Source organism: Myotis yumanensis, unplaced genomic scaffold (assembly GCF_028538775.1).
Source record: "Myotis yumanensis isolate MYYU_CA2020_CCGP unplaced genomic scaffold, mMyoYum1.0.hap1 SCAF_5, whole genome shotgun sequence".
Taxonomy (NCBI): domain Eukaryota; kingdom Metazoa; phylum Chordata; class Mammalia; order Chiroptera; family Vespertilionidae; genus Myotis; species Myotis yumanensis.
The window spans coordinates 89,073,051-89,090,291 of NW_027223756.1; the positions used below are offsets into that span (position 1 = coordinate 89,073,051).

A 17,241-nucleotide genomic window follows, 5' to 3' on the forward strand; every position below is an offset into this window, starting at 1 on the left:
CGCGGCTCCCTGGACCGGAAGTGAGTCGAACCGTCGCAGGGTGTGCCTGGCTCTACTTAACGCCCGGCAGGTCTTGCCCTCGCCGCCGCCCTCGGCCACTGCCGAGGCTTCCCGCAACCGCCATGTCCGCCAGTGCCGTCTACGTGTTGGACTTGAAGGGCAAGGTACGGAGGGCTCCCCACCCTCCCTGTTGCAAAGCAACCGGCGAGTTCCTCGCCCCTGGGGACCCACCCTGTTATGGGTTATCGGCCAGTGGGACCCACCCTGGCCCTAAGCAAAGAAACCAATAGGTATCACCCTGTTGCTAAGTAACCCATCTGCCCGACGCTGCTTCCCCTGTGGGCCGGGGCCCAGGCCTCGGTGCTGGCCGCGGGGAGGGTGAGCCGTCGGCGGCTTCAGAGCCGGGCCTAGAGCCCAACAGCTGCGCGACCCGGGGCGGAGGTGGGGAGGCGTGTCGCGACCCGGGTGCCCTCGGGCCAGTCCCGCCCTCTCGACGTGCGGCAGCTTCTGTTTATCCGGCTGTTTCTCTGTGCTAGTCTCTGTAGGAATTTTTTAACGTTCGTTGTGACATGAAGTTACAAGGGTGAGGTGAAGTGGGTGGTGGGGGAGCCCTTCCACAGAAGGAAGAAACGAAGGCACGGAGATCGTCACACTGGTCACAGAGAAGTGGCAAGTGTAGGAGTTGAACCCAGAGCCGTCTGTTCATTCAGCGGACGATTGGAGGAGCGCCTCCTAGGTGCCGGGCAGGGTGATAAGCCTTGGGCTGCCTTGAATGAGCAACATCAGAATCAGGTGCTGCCCTTCTGGAGCTCACAGTCTGGGGGAGAGGGACACTGATCTCAAAAAGCACAAGTAAATGGAAATTGCAGTAGTGCCGCAGCGAGGAGGTGATAGGGAGGCTCAGCGGGGCTGGGGTGAGGGAGGGCTTCCTGGAGGGGATGACGAATCCGGCTGAAACCTGGAGGAGCTGGACATAACTAGGACCCAGGTGCCTTTCCGGGGGGGGGGGGGGGGGGGGGGGGGGGCGTGTCTGAAAAAGCTGCTTAAAGGGGGGCTTGCAAATCCTTTCAGAAGTGGTCTGTCCCCTTCCCCCTAGTCCATCCTGCTGGATGGAGAAAGCAGGTATCTGGCCTCTTGCATCTGGGAGCAACAAGAACAGGTCCAGCAACATTAAACTTTAAGCCCCACATCGATCAGTGAGAGAACTGTGGGTGTCCAGCCTAGGTGGGGCAGGCAGGAGTTAGCTCAGAAGCAGGGGGAAGTGAAGTTGAAGTGGCTGCTGCTTCCTGCCCCGCTCCTCACCCCAGCACTTCCCCAGAGCTCCTTGAGTGGGTTGCCTGCCTTGGATGCTACCCAGAGTCAACAGCCAGTGATTCCCAGTGTGGGGCTTCCTTCCCCAGCCTTCTTAGAGGCAAGGGAAGACACGGGCACGCCAAGGCTGGATGGGTGTTGGTGGGTTCCTAAGTCCCGGTAGCATATGTTCTTGCTTCCATCTTGGCCCCATGTCCCCAGAGGTCCCCCAGGCTGCCTGTCACAGCTCACTTGTTCCTTCAGCAAACATGTCAGCAGTACCTAACATGCACCAGGCCCTGTGCTGACCATCTCACCATGACTGTGGGGTTAGGGCTGAGGTCAAAACTGCTGCTCAGTGATGTGATCTTGGGCAAGTGCCTTCACCAATCTGGGCCCACAGTCCATACTAGCCAACATGGGCCTGCGGTCTGGCAGGGGAAACACACGGATCCAGATGGTCAGAGCCAGTTAGCCATAGGGGCAGGGTCAGTCCTGCCTTGTGGAAGCTCTTGAGGCAGCCATGGGCTTCCCTCCCATCCTTAGCAGCCACCCTGTCATTTATTATTCCACTCACCACAGACTGCATGTTATGAAAGTTTCCCTCCTGCATAGACTGCATTCAATCCAAAATAAAGTCATGGCACATCAAGAAGTTCACAACCACACATCTGCCTGCCAGCCAGAGCCTCTGATCACGAAGGAAACCAGCATGGCCATACTTAGCTAATAGACAGCCTCCGCAACACTTCTCTGCCCTTATCTTTCTTGCTCCTCTGCAGCTTGACACCACTGCCACTCACTCCTCAGCATGCTTCCGCTGGCCTCCAGGTCACTGTACTCTCTGTTTTCCTCCTGTTTCTCTCATTGGCTGCCAGCCCCTCCTCTCCTGCCCTCCCCTTGGATTCGGCCCTCAGGCTTGAGCCTAGATGTGCCTCTCTGTCCTCTTGGGCTGGCTTTGATTCATGTCAATGTGCCAATGACTCTCCAATTTGTACTGTACTCCAGAGCACTTATCTGGAGACCCACTGGCCTGTGGGACACCATGGAGGTCCCATAGAAAGTGCAAACTCGGCATTTCCAAAAAAGACCTGCTCTCTCTCCATCTCAGTGAGTGGCACTGCCATCCATGGGACTGTCCACATTAGAGACCTGGGCATTATCCTGGCCTCCTTTTTCTCACCCCCACATTCACTGCACAGACATGTACTGAGCAGCTACATGGGCCAGGCTCTGTTCTGGATGGAGGGACACAGCCGTGAATGAGTTGGAAGTGGTCGCTGTTCTCTGGGAGTGTTAGACTTTGGTAGAAGCGACAGGCAATAAATGAGGATACAAATAAATGCAGCTGTGATGTGGGCAGAGAAGGTAAACTCAGGTTGGGGGTAAAGAGGGATGGGATGGGATGGGATTTTTCAACCAGAGCAAACAGGATAGATTTCTTGGAAAAGGTGCCATCTGGGCCGAGGCTTGAGAAATGAGAAGAGCCAGGCCAGGGCATTCTGGGCAGAGGGAACTGCATGTGCAAAGGCCCTGAGGCAGGAGCAGATGTGGATTGCTCAGAGACCAGCAAGGGGGCCAGGATGGCTAGAGTGGGGTGAGCCAGGGGAGTGTGGACGCAGAGGGGTTGGAGAGGCTATAAAGAGCCAGATGGTCATGGAGACAGACTTGCAACTAATTCTGTGTGAGGGGAGGCCAGGGAATATTGAAGTTTCAGCAGGGGAGAGACCTCGTCTGACTTCTGTTTAAGAAGGCCCGTGGAGCATTTGAGATCTTGCTTTCAGGCATGTCATCAGTTTGGCTCAAATAAACTCATAAAAATCCACCACCCCCCCCCCCCCCAAAAAAAGAAGACCCTTCTCGCTCTCTGTGGGGAAGGAATTATGGGTTAAGAGCAACATCAGGGGTAAGAGATTGTCACCTCAATGTTGTCCGCCTCCTCCCTTTATCCTCTTATCTGGGAGCCAGCTTAGAGGTTATCCTTACTTCACCTAACCAGTGCTCCCAGGACCCCCATGGGCTGTGTCCCCTACACCTATGGCCTCCGCCACACTGGTCCCTCTGCTTGTATCCTGCCTGTCCCCTCGGACCTCAGTTTGAAGGTCAGATCCTCAGGATTGCCCTCAGTTTCCCCAAGCAAGTATCCCAGTATAGGGACTGTTCGTCTTGGTCATGTGTGTGTCCCTAGGCCCAGCACAGTGTCACCATAGAGGGACACATGGTATGTGCTTGTTGAGTTGAATGAGCAGACCTCTGTTCATCTCTGGTGAGAGTGAGCAAATAAATTGCCCCCTCCTCTCTCTGAGCACTCTGGGGGCCCAGGGCTCCATGCTAGATCCCAAAGTTTGGATGTCTGGGGAGGAAAGTGGCCTTGGGAAGCTCAGCAAACAATGTGCTTAGCAAGCAGAAGTGGCCCTGCAGGGAGTGAGAAATGGGGCTAGAATCCTGACTCAGCTTTGCTTGTCCTGTGACCTCAGCCAGGTAGCCCCACCTCTCCTGCATAGACTGCATCTAATCCAAATAAGGTCATGGCACGTCGATCTCTAAAAATAACAGTTCTCCCTCACGGCTGGGGCAATATATGAGGCAGTATATACTATACTCTTGGCAAGGAGTATCTGAGGGAGTACCCTGGAGTCCCTTAGCTGGTCTCACCCACTGGTTGCTGGGTCCCTAAGAGGCCTGAGGGTACCGGGTCCCTTGCCCACAAGCCAGGAAAGAGAAACTAGGAAAGGAAGGGTCTTTCTCCCTCACCTCTCTGGCTTGAAACGATAAAGACAATGATGTATTTTATGCAGCTACAGGTTCTGAGGCAGGCCGTTCCCAAGTTGGTCAGCTCAGTGATAATCTCAGCGAATTTCTGAGTTTTGCAGTTGGCTGTCCTCATGAGCCCACAAGAGCGGCAGCGGCTCTAGGTGGCATCTCCAAATAGAGCCTTGCTCAGGCTGGCAAAGCCTCAAACCTCCTTTTTATTCCTTCAGGGAGGTGTAACTTACATGTAACAAACTGGCTTATTTAAAGCCCAAAAGTTGAAGAGTCAGGCATTGTATATACCCAGGAAGCCATAAACACACATTCTATCACCCCCAAAGATTCCTCTTACCCTTTTGGTCCAGCCTATTTCCCAGGATTTTATAAAAGTGGCATCGTGCAGGATATGCCATCCATTTGCTGGTTTCCTCTTTTTTGTTTTTTTTTGTACATATAAATATATTTTTTTAAATCTTTATTATTGAGAGTATTATAGATGTCCCCCTTTTTCCCCGCCTGGTTCCCACCCCAGGCCTTCACCACCCTATTGTCTGTGTCCATAAGTAATATATATATGCATATAATATCTTTGGTTAATCTCTTCCCACCCCCACCCTCCTTCCCTCTGAGATTCATCAGTCTGTTCCATGTTTCCATGCCTCTATTTTATTCATCAGTTTATTTTATTCATTAGATTTCTTCTTTTATTTTGATTTTTAGATTCAATTGTTGATAGATAGGTATTTATTGCCATTTTATTTTTCATTGTTCATCTTTTTTACCTATATCCCCTCCTCCTCCTCTTCCTCCTTTCTCTTCTTCTTCTCTTCTTAAAGAATACCCTTCAACATTTCACGTAATACTGGTTTGGTGGCGATGAACTCCTTTAGCTTTTTCTTGTCTGGGAAGCTCTTTATCTGACCTTCAATTCTAAATGATAGCTTTGCTGGGTAGAGTAATCTTGATTGTAGATCCTTGCTATTCATCACTTTGAATATTTCTTGCCACTCCCTTCTGGCCTGCAAAGATTCTGTTGAGAAATCAGCTGACAGTCATATTGGCGCTCCCTTGTAGGTAACTAACTGGTTTTCTCTTGCTGCTCTTAAGATTCTCTCTTTGTCTTTAACCCTTGGCATTTTAATTATGAGGTGTCTTGGTGTGGACCTGTTTGGGACTCTGTGCTTCCTGGACTTGTAAGTCCATTTCTTTCCCAGGTAGGGGAAGTTTTCTGTCATTATTTTTTCAAATAGGTTTTTAATATCTTGCTCTTTCCCTTCTCCTCCTGGCACCCCCATAATGCGAATGTTGGTACTTTTGAAAGTTGTCCCAGAAGCTTCTTACACTATCTTCATATTTTTGGATTATTTTTTCTTTTTACTCTTCTGGTTGGATGTTTTTTGCTTCCTCATACTCCAAATCATTGATTTGATTTTCGGAATTCTCTACTGTTGAATTCCTATAAATTCTTCTTTATTTTAGTTAGTGTATGCTTAATTTCTGACTGGTCCTTTTTCATGTCTTTGACATTCTCACTAAGATCCTTGAAAATCTCACTAAGCCCCTTGACACTCTCATTAAGATCCTTGAAGCTCTCATTAAGATCCTTGAGTAACCTTAGAACCATTGTTTTGAACTCTGTATCCAGTAGTTTGCGTGCTTCCATTTCTTTCATTTGTAATAGATTCTTTGTCTCTGCTTCCCTGTGTGTGTTTTTATGTACTGGTTAGAGCTGTTGTGTCTCCTGGAATTGGTAAGTGGCCTTGTGTCTTAGATGTCCTGTAGGGCCCAGTGACTCAGTCTCTCTCCCCAGTCACCTGAGCTGGGCACCCTAGGTGTGCACCCCTGTGTGGGCTGTGTGTACACTCTCGTTGTAGTTGAGCCTTGACTGCTGTTGGAGTCACTAGGAGGAAATGACCTCCAGGCTAATCGGCTGTGCGGACCAGCTGTGTCTACAGTGGAAGAGCTGCTGTGCAAGAGACACCCCTATGGAGGACTTTGGTGCCCCTTGAGTGTGTCACTTGTGGATGTATAGAGTTGTAATCTGGTATGGCCTGAAGCACTGGCTCTGGGGCCACCCGGCAGGAGCTACAGAGAGATTTACAGATGGCTTCTACTTGTATTGGGCTAGGACAGGGGTGGGCAAACTTTTTGACTCGAGGGCCACAATGGGTTCTTTTTTTTTTTTTTTTTTAACTATTTTATTTTATTTTTTTTTTAATATATTTTATTGATTTTTTACAGAGAGGAAGGGAGAGGGATAGTGAGTTAGAAACATCGATGAGAGAGAGACATCAATCAGTTGCCTCCTGCACACTCCCCACTGGGGATGTGCCCGCAACCAAGGTACATGCCCTTGACCGGAATCGAACCTGGGACCCTTGAGTCCGCAGGCTGATGCTCTATCCACTGAGCCAAACTGGTTAGGGCCACAATGGGTTCTTAAACTGGACCGGAGGGCTGGAACAAAAGCATGGATGGAGTGTTTGTGTGAACTAATATAAATTCAAAGTAAACATCATTACATAAAAGGGTACGGTCTTTTTTTTTTTTTTTAGTTTTATTCATTTCAAACTGGCCGGATCCGGCCCGCGGGCTGTAGTTTGCCCACGGCTGGGCTAGGAAGTGCCCAGGGAAGGCCCAGCTATGAAGCAAGGCAGGCTGGTGCTAGTGCCAGGTCTTGGGCCTTTTATTGATAGGTTTGGGGCACACTGACTCCAGTTACTGCTAGTTTAAGATACTTTAGGAAAGTCTGAAGCCTGAGCCAGGACAGGCCATTCATGTGGGAAAGTAGCTGCAAATAGCTTGGGTTCGGGCTGCAGATTGGATGGGACGGGGTCTCAGGGAATTACCAGGGCAGAACGAACAGAGTGGGCTATGCTGATGGAAACTCAGATATGGCTGCCAGTCAGCTCTTACTGGTGGAGGTCCCAGCACAGGAACAGTGACCCCTGTGAGCACTCCTGTCTGGGAGAAAGCCACCCCCGAGTTCCTGCCCCAATGCCAGACAGTCCAGTTCCTCCCCGTGTGTCCCTGGAATCCCCCCAAAGATGTCCTGCGCTGGAGCTCAGAGGAAGCGAGACCGTGTAAATTCATGTATAGGCCTCTGTGTCATTCAGCCACAATCCTTGCTGGTTTTTACATCCCAGAGTTACAGGGCCTTCTCTTCCCAGCTGTGGAACCCTGGGCTGGGGCTCTGGTGTGCAGCTGGGGCCCCCTGCTTCTCACAGGAGGCCTTGGAGATAACCCTCCCGATTAAAAACACGCCACACGTGGGTGTAGGACTAGCGTGTTTCGCACCTCCGCCCCTCCCACCAGTCTCAGTGTGCTTTCTTCTGTACTTCTTTGGTTGTAGGATTTCCATTTACCCAGATTTCAGGCAGTTCTGAATGATGGTTTTCTGTATTTAGTTGTAATTTTGATGTGGTTGTGGGAGGCAATGAGTATAGGTGTTTACCTATTGGTTTTCCTGTTCATATAAATATTTTCCATTTGCTGGTCTCTTTCACACGGCCCAGTCATCCTGAGATTCCTTCATGCTGTTGCATGTGTCGTTGTCACTCCTTTTCATGGCTGAGGAGTGTCCCATGGTGTGGATGGATATGGTTTGTGTCTCTATTCACATGTTGAAGGACATTAACATTTTCTCCAGCCTGGGTCCGTTTAAAGTAAAGTTGCGTGAACATTTGCTTCTGAATCTTCACATGGACAGTATGGTTTAATTTCTCTTGTGTAAAAACCTGAGAGAGGAATAGCTGGGTCACAAGCTGGTTTAGCTTTGTGAGAACCTGCCAAGCTTTACTGAATGGTTGTCCTACTCTTTGTTCCCATCGGTAGTGGATGAGGACATAACCAAAACCACAGGCTGTGAAAGAGAGATGCCAGGAGAAGGGCTTCTCCTCTTCAGGCTACTGGGTGGGGTGGGAAGGGTGGTTGGGTTCCAGCAGGTGTGAGCACTCAGCAGTGTCCCCCAAACAGGTACCCTGACCCAGGCAGAAGAGCAGGGTGAATTAGCACAGGAAAGGCTCTGAGAAGGTCTGCAGTGAGAGTCTATGGAACGTTGTTGAACCTGGTGTCTCCCAAGCAATTCAGTCCTGGGCCCTTGCCCCACATCGCCTCCCACCCTCCCCTGCAAAACCCCTGCTGGTCTCTGTAGTTCACTTGGGAAACACTGTCCTTGAGGAATCCCCTAGGGTGTGGCAATCAGATGGCCAGTCTATACTCTTTGATGGATAGGGGTGTGATTGGGGCCCCCTGGGGGAGGGAAGCTGGCATTTGAATTGAGTGTCTTCCCTCCCTCCGCCCCTGCCCAGGTGCTCATCTGCCGGAACTATCGCGGTGATGTGGACATGTCGGAAGTGGAGCACTTCATGCCCATCCTGATGGAGAAGGAGGAGGAGGGGATGCTGTCACCCATCCTGGCCCATGGGGGTGTCCGCTTCATGTGGATCAAGCACAACAACCTGTATTGTATCCCTTTGCAGGAGAGCCCCTGGGGGACTCCTTTGTGGGCATGGAAGTGTGCACATGTGTGCTCACGCATACAACTGAGAGCTGCCAGCACCTGCCCTGGCCCGGCCCAGAGTGCCCAGGCACAGTCTTCCTGCAGCTCCCTGCTGCCTGAGGAGATGGGCAGAGAGTTCACAATGACAAGAGTGATGGGTGTTAGAAGAAGAGGGGGTGTGATGGGACCGCACCTGATCTGGGGATCCAGGAAGACTTCCCTGAGGAGGCGACATTCTGGAGGAGACCTGCAGGCAGGCAAGGCATCTGCCAGCCAGAGGAGTGGTCAGGCCCAAGGAGCACTAGGCCTGAGCAAAGGTTCTGCAAGGGAAAGCGGGGCTCATTCCAGAAGCTATGGCGCGGGTGGCTGGACCATGGGGAAGGGATGTGTGGTGGGAGTGAGACCCGAGGAGTCAGCAGGGTGCATACATTGGGGTCTCACAGGACATCACCTTAAATGTGATGAGAAGTGAACAGCTAGGGTAGGGTTGGGGAGGCTCCAGGCCCCAGGATCTGCGAGGTGACAGCTTAGGCTTGTGAATGCTCCTTAACTACAGCTGCCATGCAGTGGTCGCCACTTCCAAGAAGAATGCGTGCGTGTCACTGGTGTTCTCTTTCCTCTATAAGGTGGTGCAGGTGAGTCGAGCCTCAGGGGCCCCAGAGGGCTGTGGGTCACCTGATCTGTTGTGTGCCTCCCCATACCAGCCATTCCAGAGCTATAGGGGAGCTCCAGCTGCCCCATGTATGGGATTCGTCACCTTAGTTGTCTCCCCTCCCCTATTCCAACCCCCCCCCCCCCCCCGTGAGGAAAGTGAACAGGAGAAGGTGGGGCTCAGGGCAGGGGTGCCCGCTGGCCCTGGGAGGAACAAGTATGCCCCCCAGCTGGCTGTGGAAGGGTAGAGGCTAGTCAGCTGAGAGTTAGGGGTTGGAGAGGTGAGGTAATTGGGAGAAGGGCAGAGCCAAGCTCTGCTCAGGATCTCCTAGGGCTGTGGTTGGCAAACTAGCTCGAGAGCCACATGCGGCTCTTTGACCCCTTGAGTGTGGCTCCTCCTAAGCCTTAGGAGTACCCTAAAGTAACAGTGTACCTACCTATATAGTTTCAGTTTAAAAAATGTGGCTCTCAAAAGAAATTTCAATCGTTGTACTGTTGATATTTGGCTCTGTTGACTAATGAGTTTGCCAACCACTGTCCTAGGGGGCTCTCACAGTAGAGGCCCACTGAGGCCCACCATGGAGAGAGCTGACACGCCAGGCCCAGGCTGACAGCGAGATAGGGAGGCAGAGAGAGTGGCACATGCAAATGCCCTGGGGCAGAAGTGCACGTGGCGCAGTCAGGGAGCATCAGGCAGGCCAGTGTGCCCAGGACATAGGGAGTGAGGGACAAAGTCTGGGGCTGAGGTCAGCAAAGTTGTTAGAGCTGGATCACAGTGGGGGTGTGGAGAGGCATACAGGCCTGGTGAGTTCAGATTTCATTCCAAGTGTGATGGGAGATGGTGGGAGGGCTTTAAGCGAAGACTGCTCAGGCTGATCTAAGTTAAGATGATCGATCTCTGGCTGCTGAGTAGAGGAAGAATGTGAGGGCAGCAGGGAGGCCGGTGAGGTCCCTGCAGCTTGTAGAAGAGAAGTGGAGGGGCCTGGCTGAAGCTGGGTTTGGGGTGGAGAATGGGACCTAGGAGAACTGGGGTGGGCCCAGGAAAGCGTGTATACCTCCAGTGGTACCATGTGCAGCTAGCTCAGGAGCCACTTGTGCTCAACCTTCAGGAGCAGGGGCTGGTCTGACATTGAGGGCACGCGTATGGGAGGGGAGAGCAAGGAGTGGGCCTTCATTACGGGGCGGTGGTGCTGTCGCAAGCAAGGCCTGGGCGTGGGGAAGTGGGAAGGAGGAAGTTCTCCTCCATGGAGGGTCTAGCAGTTCTCTCTGCTTTGGTGTCAGTGCTAATGAAACATTCCTTCCTTGAGCCTTACAACTTCCTGCTGAAACGGGGACGATGTATCTGCCTGCACAGCTATACAGACTGGGAACTCAGGGAGGCCGGAAGAGTCCAGAAGCATCGCTTGTTCTGTCCCCAGTGGCTCTTGCCTGTCACTTGAGTTGCCTCTGACTCAGAGGCCAAGGATGACAGTTATAGTGAGGACTAAAGGGAAGCTGGGAAGGGGCCGCAGGGATGTGGATATGGGGCTTCTGACCAGGCTTCAGAGGACACCTGCAACCCCTAGCGTGGTTCCTGCCTCTCAGGTAGCCACATTGCTGCCCACATTCCCTGAGTCAAAGGTCTAGTCTGTAGTATGTTGCCAAACCTAGAAAATGGGCAGGTGCAGCTTGTGGACAAAAGGGTTGTTGTCTCTGGGCCTCAGGGCATGAAAGGCAAATGGATTTGTGCAGGCCTTTCTCCCTTCCTCGTCCTTCCCTCACCCATCAGCCTGCCCCCACTGTCAACATCACAGGTGTTTTCTTTTCTTTTCTTTTTTATTTGTAAAATTTAAAATTTATTTATTTTAAATCACAGGTGTTTTCAGAGTACTTCAAGGAGCTGGAGGAGGAGAGCATCCGCGACAACTTTGTCATCATCTACGAGCTGCTGGATGAGCTCATGGACTTTGGCTACCCCCAGACCACAGACAGCAAGATTCTACAGGAGTGAGTAGGCAGAGTGGGGGTCTGGCGGGTCACAGCAGTGGCAATTTGGGATCCTTTCCCATGCAGCAACCCTGCACAGTATGAGCATTTTCCTGTTACTAGGTCTTTATTTTCCACCCACAAAGGTGCACTAAATGCTTGGTTGTTCGAGTGTCAGTCACCTGCCTTTGTTTTTTTCTGTCACAGAGGAGGCTGTGATAAAATATCTTCTTTTCTGGAATCCTGCCCTTCAAATAATGGCCACTGTGGATTAAGCGCCTCTTGTGAACTGTGCCCTGTGTGAGCACTTAGCATCCACTCGATTCACCATCAGAGGCACTGTCTCCCATTGTACCAGGGAGCAGTGTATCTTGCCCCTGCCCATACCTGTTGCTCCCCAAGTGGGCATGGGGTCACCACGTTACTTTACCAGGGGCTTAATCCCCCTCTGCAGACCAGTAGTGCTTTTCCTCACTACCGCTGTCTCCTTGGACCCCCCAGATGAACGTTCAATGCTCATTGTAATGAGTTTTTTGGGCTTTTTGAAATTTACGATATTGTTGAATTAAACAGCCACAGATGAAACCAGAGCCTGCCTTTTCTGGAGCCTGTTACGGTGAGGGGCTGTTTTCAAGAAAGTCGGTGCTTTCCTGCCTTAACTCTGAGCATGGTCTCACAGGTACATCACTCAGGAAGGCCACAAGCTGGAAACGGGGGCCCCGCGGCCCCCAGCCACCGTCACCAACGCAGTGTCCTGGCGGTCTGAGGGCATCAAGTACCGGAAGAACGAGGTGTTCTTGGACGTCATCGAATCTGTCAACCTCTTGGTAGGCTGCTTTTCTTTATTATTTTAAAATGTTGTCTCCTCCATGATTGTTGTGAAAGCAACTAGACTTTTAAAATTAGTGAAACCCTGAGAAATAGTTAGGTTCTGTGTGATAGATCAGCAGGATTCAGTTGGGGCTACTCATTGCAATGTGAGCTTGTTTTATCTTCATGAGCTTTTGTTTTTACTTAGAATCAAGACATTGACATTGTTTTTAAAAAGAAGAATATATAAAATTAGAAAGTGAAGGGCTCCATAATCAGAAAGCCCGCCTCACTATATAAACATATGTTGTTTTTCTATAAAACAGAGCATAAGGTGTGGTTTTTCTGCAACTTGTTTTATTTTGGTGGGAGGGGTGTTGTTTTTGTCTTACTGTTTTATAATCTTTGTTTTTTTCTTTAACTTTATTTTTTAAATACCATTAGGTAAAATTGACCTATGAATTTTAGAATGTGTACATGTTTGTGTACGCACTCTCATTATCAGGATACCAAACAGTTCCATCACCTCCAAAACCTCCCCCTTGCTGCCCCTTGGTAGTTGCACCCTCCTCCCTGTCTCCAACCCCTGGCAACCACTGATCTGGTCTCCATCCCTGTAGTTTTGTCTTTCTGAGATTGTTCTATGAATGGAATCCTACAGTACGTGACCTATTGAGTCTGCCTTCTTTCACTCACCATATTGCCTTGAGAGTCATCCATGTTGCTGTGTTTATCAAAAGTTTGTTTCTTCTTAAATTTGTTTATTTTATATTCTGAACCACAGTATGTTTATCCATTCACCCACTGAAGGACATTGTGCTGTTCCCAGTGTTTGGCATTTGTAAAAAGCGTTGCTATAAACATTTCGTGTACAGGTTTAGATGTGGGCAGTTTTCATTTCTCTAGGGCAAATACCAAGGGATGGGGTTGCTGGGTCATATGGTAAGTGCATGTTTAATTTTATAAGAAATTGCCAAACTGTTTTCCAGAAGTAGCCACAGCATTTTGCATCCCTACCAGTAGCACAAGAGAGTTCAAGGATGCTTCACATCCTTGATTAGTATTTTGTTTTTGTTGTCCTACTATGTATATAGTGGTATCTCATCATGGCTTTAATTTGCATTTCCCGAATGGCTAATGATGTTGAACATCTTTTTATTGCTTCTTTGTCATCCGTATAGCCTCTTTGGAGAAGTGTCTCTTCTTGTCTTTTGAGCACTTTTAAACTGGGTTGTTTGTTTTCTGATTATTGAGTTTTGAAAGTTCTTTATATATTCTGGATATAATTCTTTTGTCAATATGTGATTTACAAATATTTTCTCCCAATCTGTCACTTGTCTTTTCATTCTCTTGGCAGTATCTTTCACAGAGCAAAAGTTTTTAATTTTTAGAAAGTTCAATTATTGAGTTTTAAAAATTGATTCTAAATTTTCTTCTTTATAGTTTTACATTTAAATCTGTGATCAATTTTGAGTTAAATTTCACATAAGTTATGAGGTTTATATTGATTGTTTTTGCATATAGCATAATTTTTTGTAGTTCTAATAATTTTTGAAAAGACTATCCTTTCTCTATTGAATTACTTTTGCATTTTTGTCAAAAAGTAATTGGTCATATTAATGCAAGACTATTTCTGGACTATCTATTCTGTTCCATTGGTCTGTATATTTATCTGTTCCTTTGCCAATACCACACTGTCTTGATAACTGTAACTTTATAGTAAGTTTGAAAATTAGATAATGTGATTCTCCCAACATCCCTGTTTTTTTAAAAAATTGTTTTAACTATTCAGTTCCTTTGTATAGAATTCTAGGATCAACTTGTCTGTACCTACAAAAAATTCTGGGATTTTGATTGGTATGGTGTTAAATAACTATTTAGTTTGGGGAAGAATTGATATCTTTAAAAAATATATATATTGATTTCAGAGAGGAAGTGAGAGGGAGAGATAAAAACATCAATGATGAGAGAGAATCATTGATTGGCTGCCTCCTGCATGCCCCATACTGGGGATCGAGCATGCAACCCAGGACCCTACAGTCTGCCGGCTGACGCTCTATCTACTGAGCCAAACCGGCTAGGGCTGATACCTTTTTTAAAAAACTATGTTTTTGATATTTTTAGAGAGGAAGGGAGAGGGATAGAGAGATGGAAACATTGATGAGAGAGAAACATTAATTAGCTGCTTCTTGCATGCCCCCTACTGGAGTTTGAGCCCACAACTCAGGCATGTGCCCCTCACCAGAATTGAACTGGTTCATGGGTTGATGTTCAACCACTGAGCCACACCGGCCAGGCAAGGATTGGTATATTTAGCGTATTAAGTCTCACAATCCATGAAATAGTATTGTTTCTCTGTATACAAGGTGGGGCAAAAGTAGGCTTACAGTTGTGAGTCTGCGAAACACAGAGTTTATTCTTGTATTATTAATTATTGTATTTGCTATACTTACAACTGTAAACCTACTTTTGCCTACCACCACTCTTGTGTATTTAGGACATCTTTGATTTCTTTCATTAGCATTTTGTAGTTTTTACCATGTACATGTTTTGTTATTTAGGTATTTTAGTGTTTTGAAGCTATTATAAATTGTATAGTTTTGCTTTTATTTGGTAGAATTCACCATTGAAACTATCTGAGCCTGCAGATTTCTTCTTTTAGCATATTTTTAATTACAAATTTCAATTCTTTTAAGTTGGTCCATTTCATCTAAGTCATTGGGTTTATATGCATAGTGCTGTTTATAGTATTCCCGTATTATCTTTTTAAGCCTGCAGGGTCTCTACTGCTATCCCTTCTTTTATTCCTGATATTGGTAATTTATGTTATCTTTTTTCTTTGTCAGTCTTGTGAAAGTTTCATATATTTTACTAATGTTTACAAAGAATCAACATTGATTTTTTTCTTTATTATTTTTGTTTTCAATTTCATTGATTTCTGCTATTATCTGTAGTATTTCTTTCTCCATGATTTGGGTTGATTTTGCTCTTCCTTTTCCAGTTTCTTAAGGTAGAAACTGAAGATATTGATTTGAAACCTTCCTTCTTTTCTAATATAAACATTTAATGCTATATATTACTCACTAAGCACTGCTTTAGCTGCATTCCACAATTGGGGATTTTCAGATTCAAATTTTCAAAATATTTTTAAATTTGACTTAGATTATTTAACAAAAACGTTTTGGTTAATTTCTAAATGTTTGCAGATTTTTCTTTTATCTTGTCATTGATTTTTAATTTTATCATTATACTTTGTATAATATCAAGTCCTTAAAGTTAAGGTTTGATTTAATGGCCCAGAATATGATCTATCTTCTCACTTTGTTCTCATCATTTCACATTCTGACATGAATATTAGACTTTCTGTTATTGTTCCATGGTTCCCCGAGGTTCTGTTCATTTTATCCCATCATTTTTCTGGTAGTTTAGATCGGATAATTTCCATTGATCTGTCTTTAAGTTCACTGACCCTTTACTATGTTATCACCATTCTGCTATTGAGCCTATCCAGCAAGTTTTTAGTTTCAGTTATTGTATTTCTTAGTTGTAAAATTTCCATTTGGCTCTTCTTCCTATCATGTTTCTTTGCTGAGATTTTCTGTTTTAACATTTGTTGCAAGAGTGTTTGCAATAGCTGTTTAAAGTGTCAGGTAATCTCAGTATCTGTACCAGTGTCGGCATCTGTTGGTTATATTTTCCATTTGAGCCGAAATTTTCATGGTTTTTTGTGTGCTGAATAATTTTAGATTATATTCTGAAATTTTGGGACTTTATATTATAACTAGAGGCCCAGTGCACAAAATTTGTGCACTTGGGGGGAGGGGAGGGGGTCCCTCAGCCCGGCCTGCACCCTCTCGCAGTTGGACATCCTTAGCACTGCTATGGAGGTGGGAGAGGCTCCCGCCACCACCACTGCGCTCGCCAGCTGTGAGCCCAGCTTCTGGCTGAGTGGCACTTCCCCTGTGGGAGCGCACTGACCACCTGGTGGTCCGTGCACATCATAGCAACCGGTTGTTCTGCTGTTTGGTCAATTTGCATATTAGCCTTTTATTATATAGTATATTCTAGTTCTTGTTTAAATTATATGGAAAATGTTGATATTTTTGTGTTAGCCAACAGTTGACCTGGTTCATTGTAGGCCATGGTTTCAACCCCCACTCTGTGGGGCATGAATGTCAGTTCTGTTTTCAGAGCCTACATGCCATTTGCAATTTGAGTCTCTCCCAAGAATGCATTGCCCAGTGGTCAGTCAGGGCACTTTGGTTCTCAAAGTCTTTGACATGCATGCCCATTTCTAGAGACATGAACAACTCCATGGGGTTGCTTTCCTCAACTCCTCACTCTCTGCTATCTGCCTGGTACTTTCTAGCAGCCTGGGGCTTCCCTTTTTAGTTCTGGGGTTCTCGATCCCCAAACTATCACACTTGTCTGCACTTGAGCCTGAATCCTGGGCTTGCCCCGCCTCTTGGAATAGCAGCTACATTGCACTGCCTGGGGCCTGGGACATGAGAGAGCAGTGAAGTGGGGGAAATGAGGGATTTCTGTACTCCCCCTGAGTGGCAGGAAATTCCCTTGGAGGCAAAGCTAGAGGTTTCTGAGAGCTCAGTCTGCACCCCGGTGACGCTCACTTCTACTTCCAGGTTCCTCGCACTTTCACATGGGGGAGGGTGCACTGCTCCTGGGCCCCTCCTGGGTCCTCCTGCTGAACTTTTCAGTCTTCCTGCATAGTTGCCAGTGCCTCATGCCCAGTTTTTGTAGTTGAATTTAGTGGCAGAGAAAGAATGCAAACCAACCCCACCTCACCTGCATGCTGCCTGTCTCCTCATTGGGAATTGTCCCGCCTCTACTGTTTGGGTGGTCCATGGCGACTGGGCCAGTCCCGTCATGTGGCTTACTCGGGTTTGCCCATTCTGATTATGACAGATGGTGGAGAAATGAGCGTGCTCATGCATCCTCAGACGTGCATGTTGGACATCTCCCTCACCTGGGCGTGATTTCTAGAGGTTGAGTTCCCAGACGTGGCATTGTTGAGAGAACTTCCCAAAGAGGTGCTCCTAGTGGACTTAATATGACTGTACTTGCCTTCCTTCTCTCTCTTTCTTTAAAAATTTTTTTTATTGATTTCAGAGAGGAAGGGAGAGGGAGAGAGAGAGAAAAACATCAGTGATGAGAGAGAATCATTGAGCTGCTGCCTCGTACTAAGGATTGAGTCCACAGCCTGGGCATGTGTCCTGACCAAGAATCCAGCCATGACCTCCTGGTTCATAGGTCGA

General features: G+C 47.6%; 1 protein-coding gene across 1 annotated transcript in view; it reads left to right on the top strand.

Moving 5' to 3' along the window:
- The window catches only part of AP1M1 (adaptor related protein complex 1 subunit mu 1), a 28,176-nt gene continuing 10,935 nt past the window's right edge, over positions 1 to 17,241 (top strand). The window contains exons 1-5 of the mRNA XM_070416301.1: positions 1 to 164; positions 8,352 to 8,508; positions 9,110 to 9,177; positions 11,049 to 11,179; positions 11,838 to 11,985. Coding sequence (XP_070272402.1) covers positions 123 to 164; positions 8,352 to 8,508; positions 9,110 to 9,177; positions 11,049 to 11,179; positions 11,838 to 11,985 — 546 coding nt within the window. The 5' untranslated portion in view covers positions 1 to 122. The remainder of the gene's footprint in view (positions 165 to 8,351; positions 8,509 to 9,109; positions 9,178 to 11,048; positions 11,180 to 11,837; positions 11,986 to 17,241) is intronic.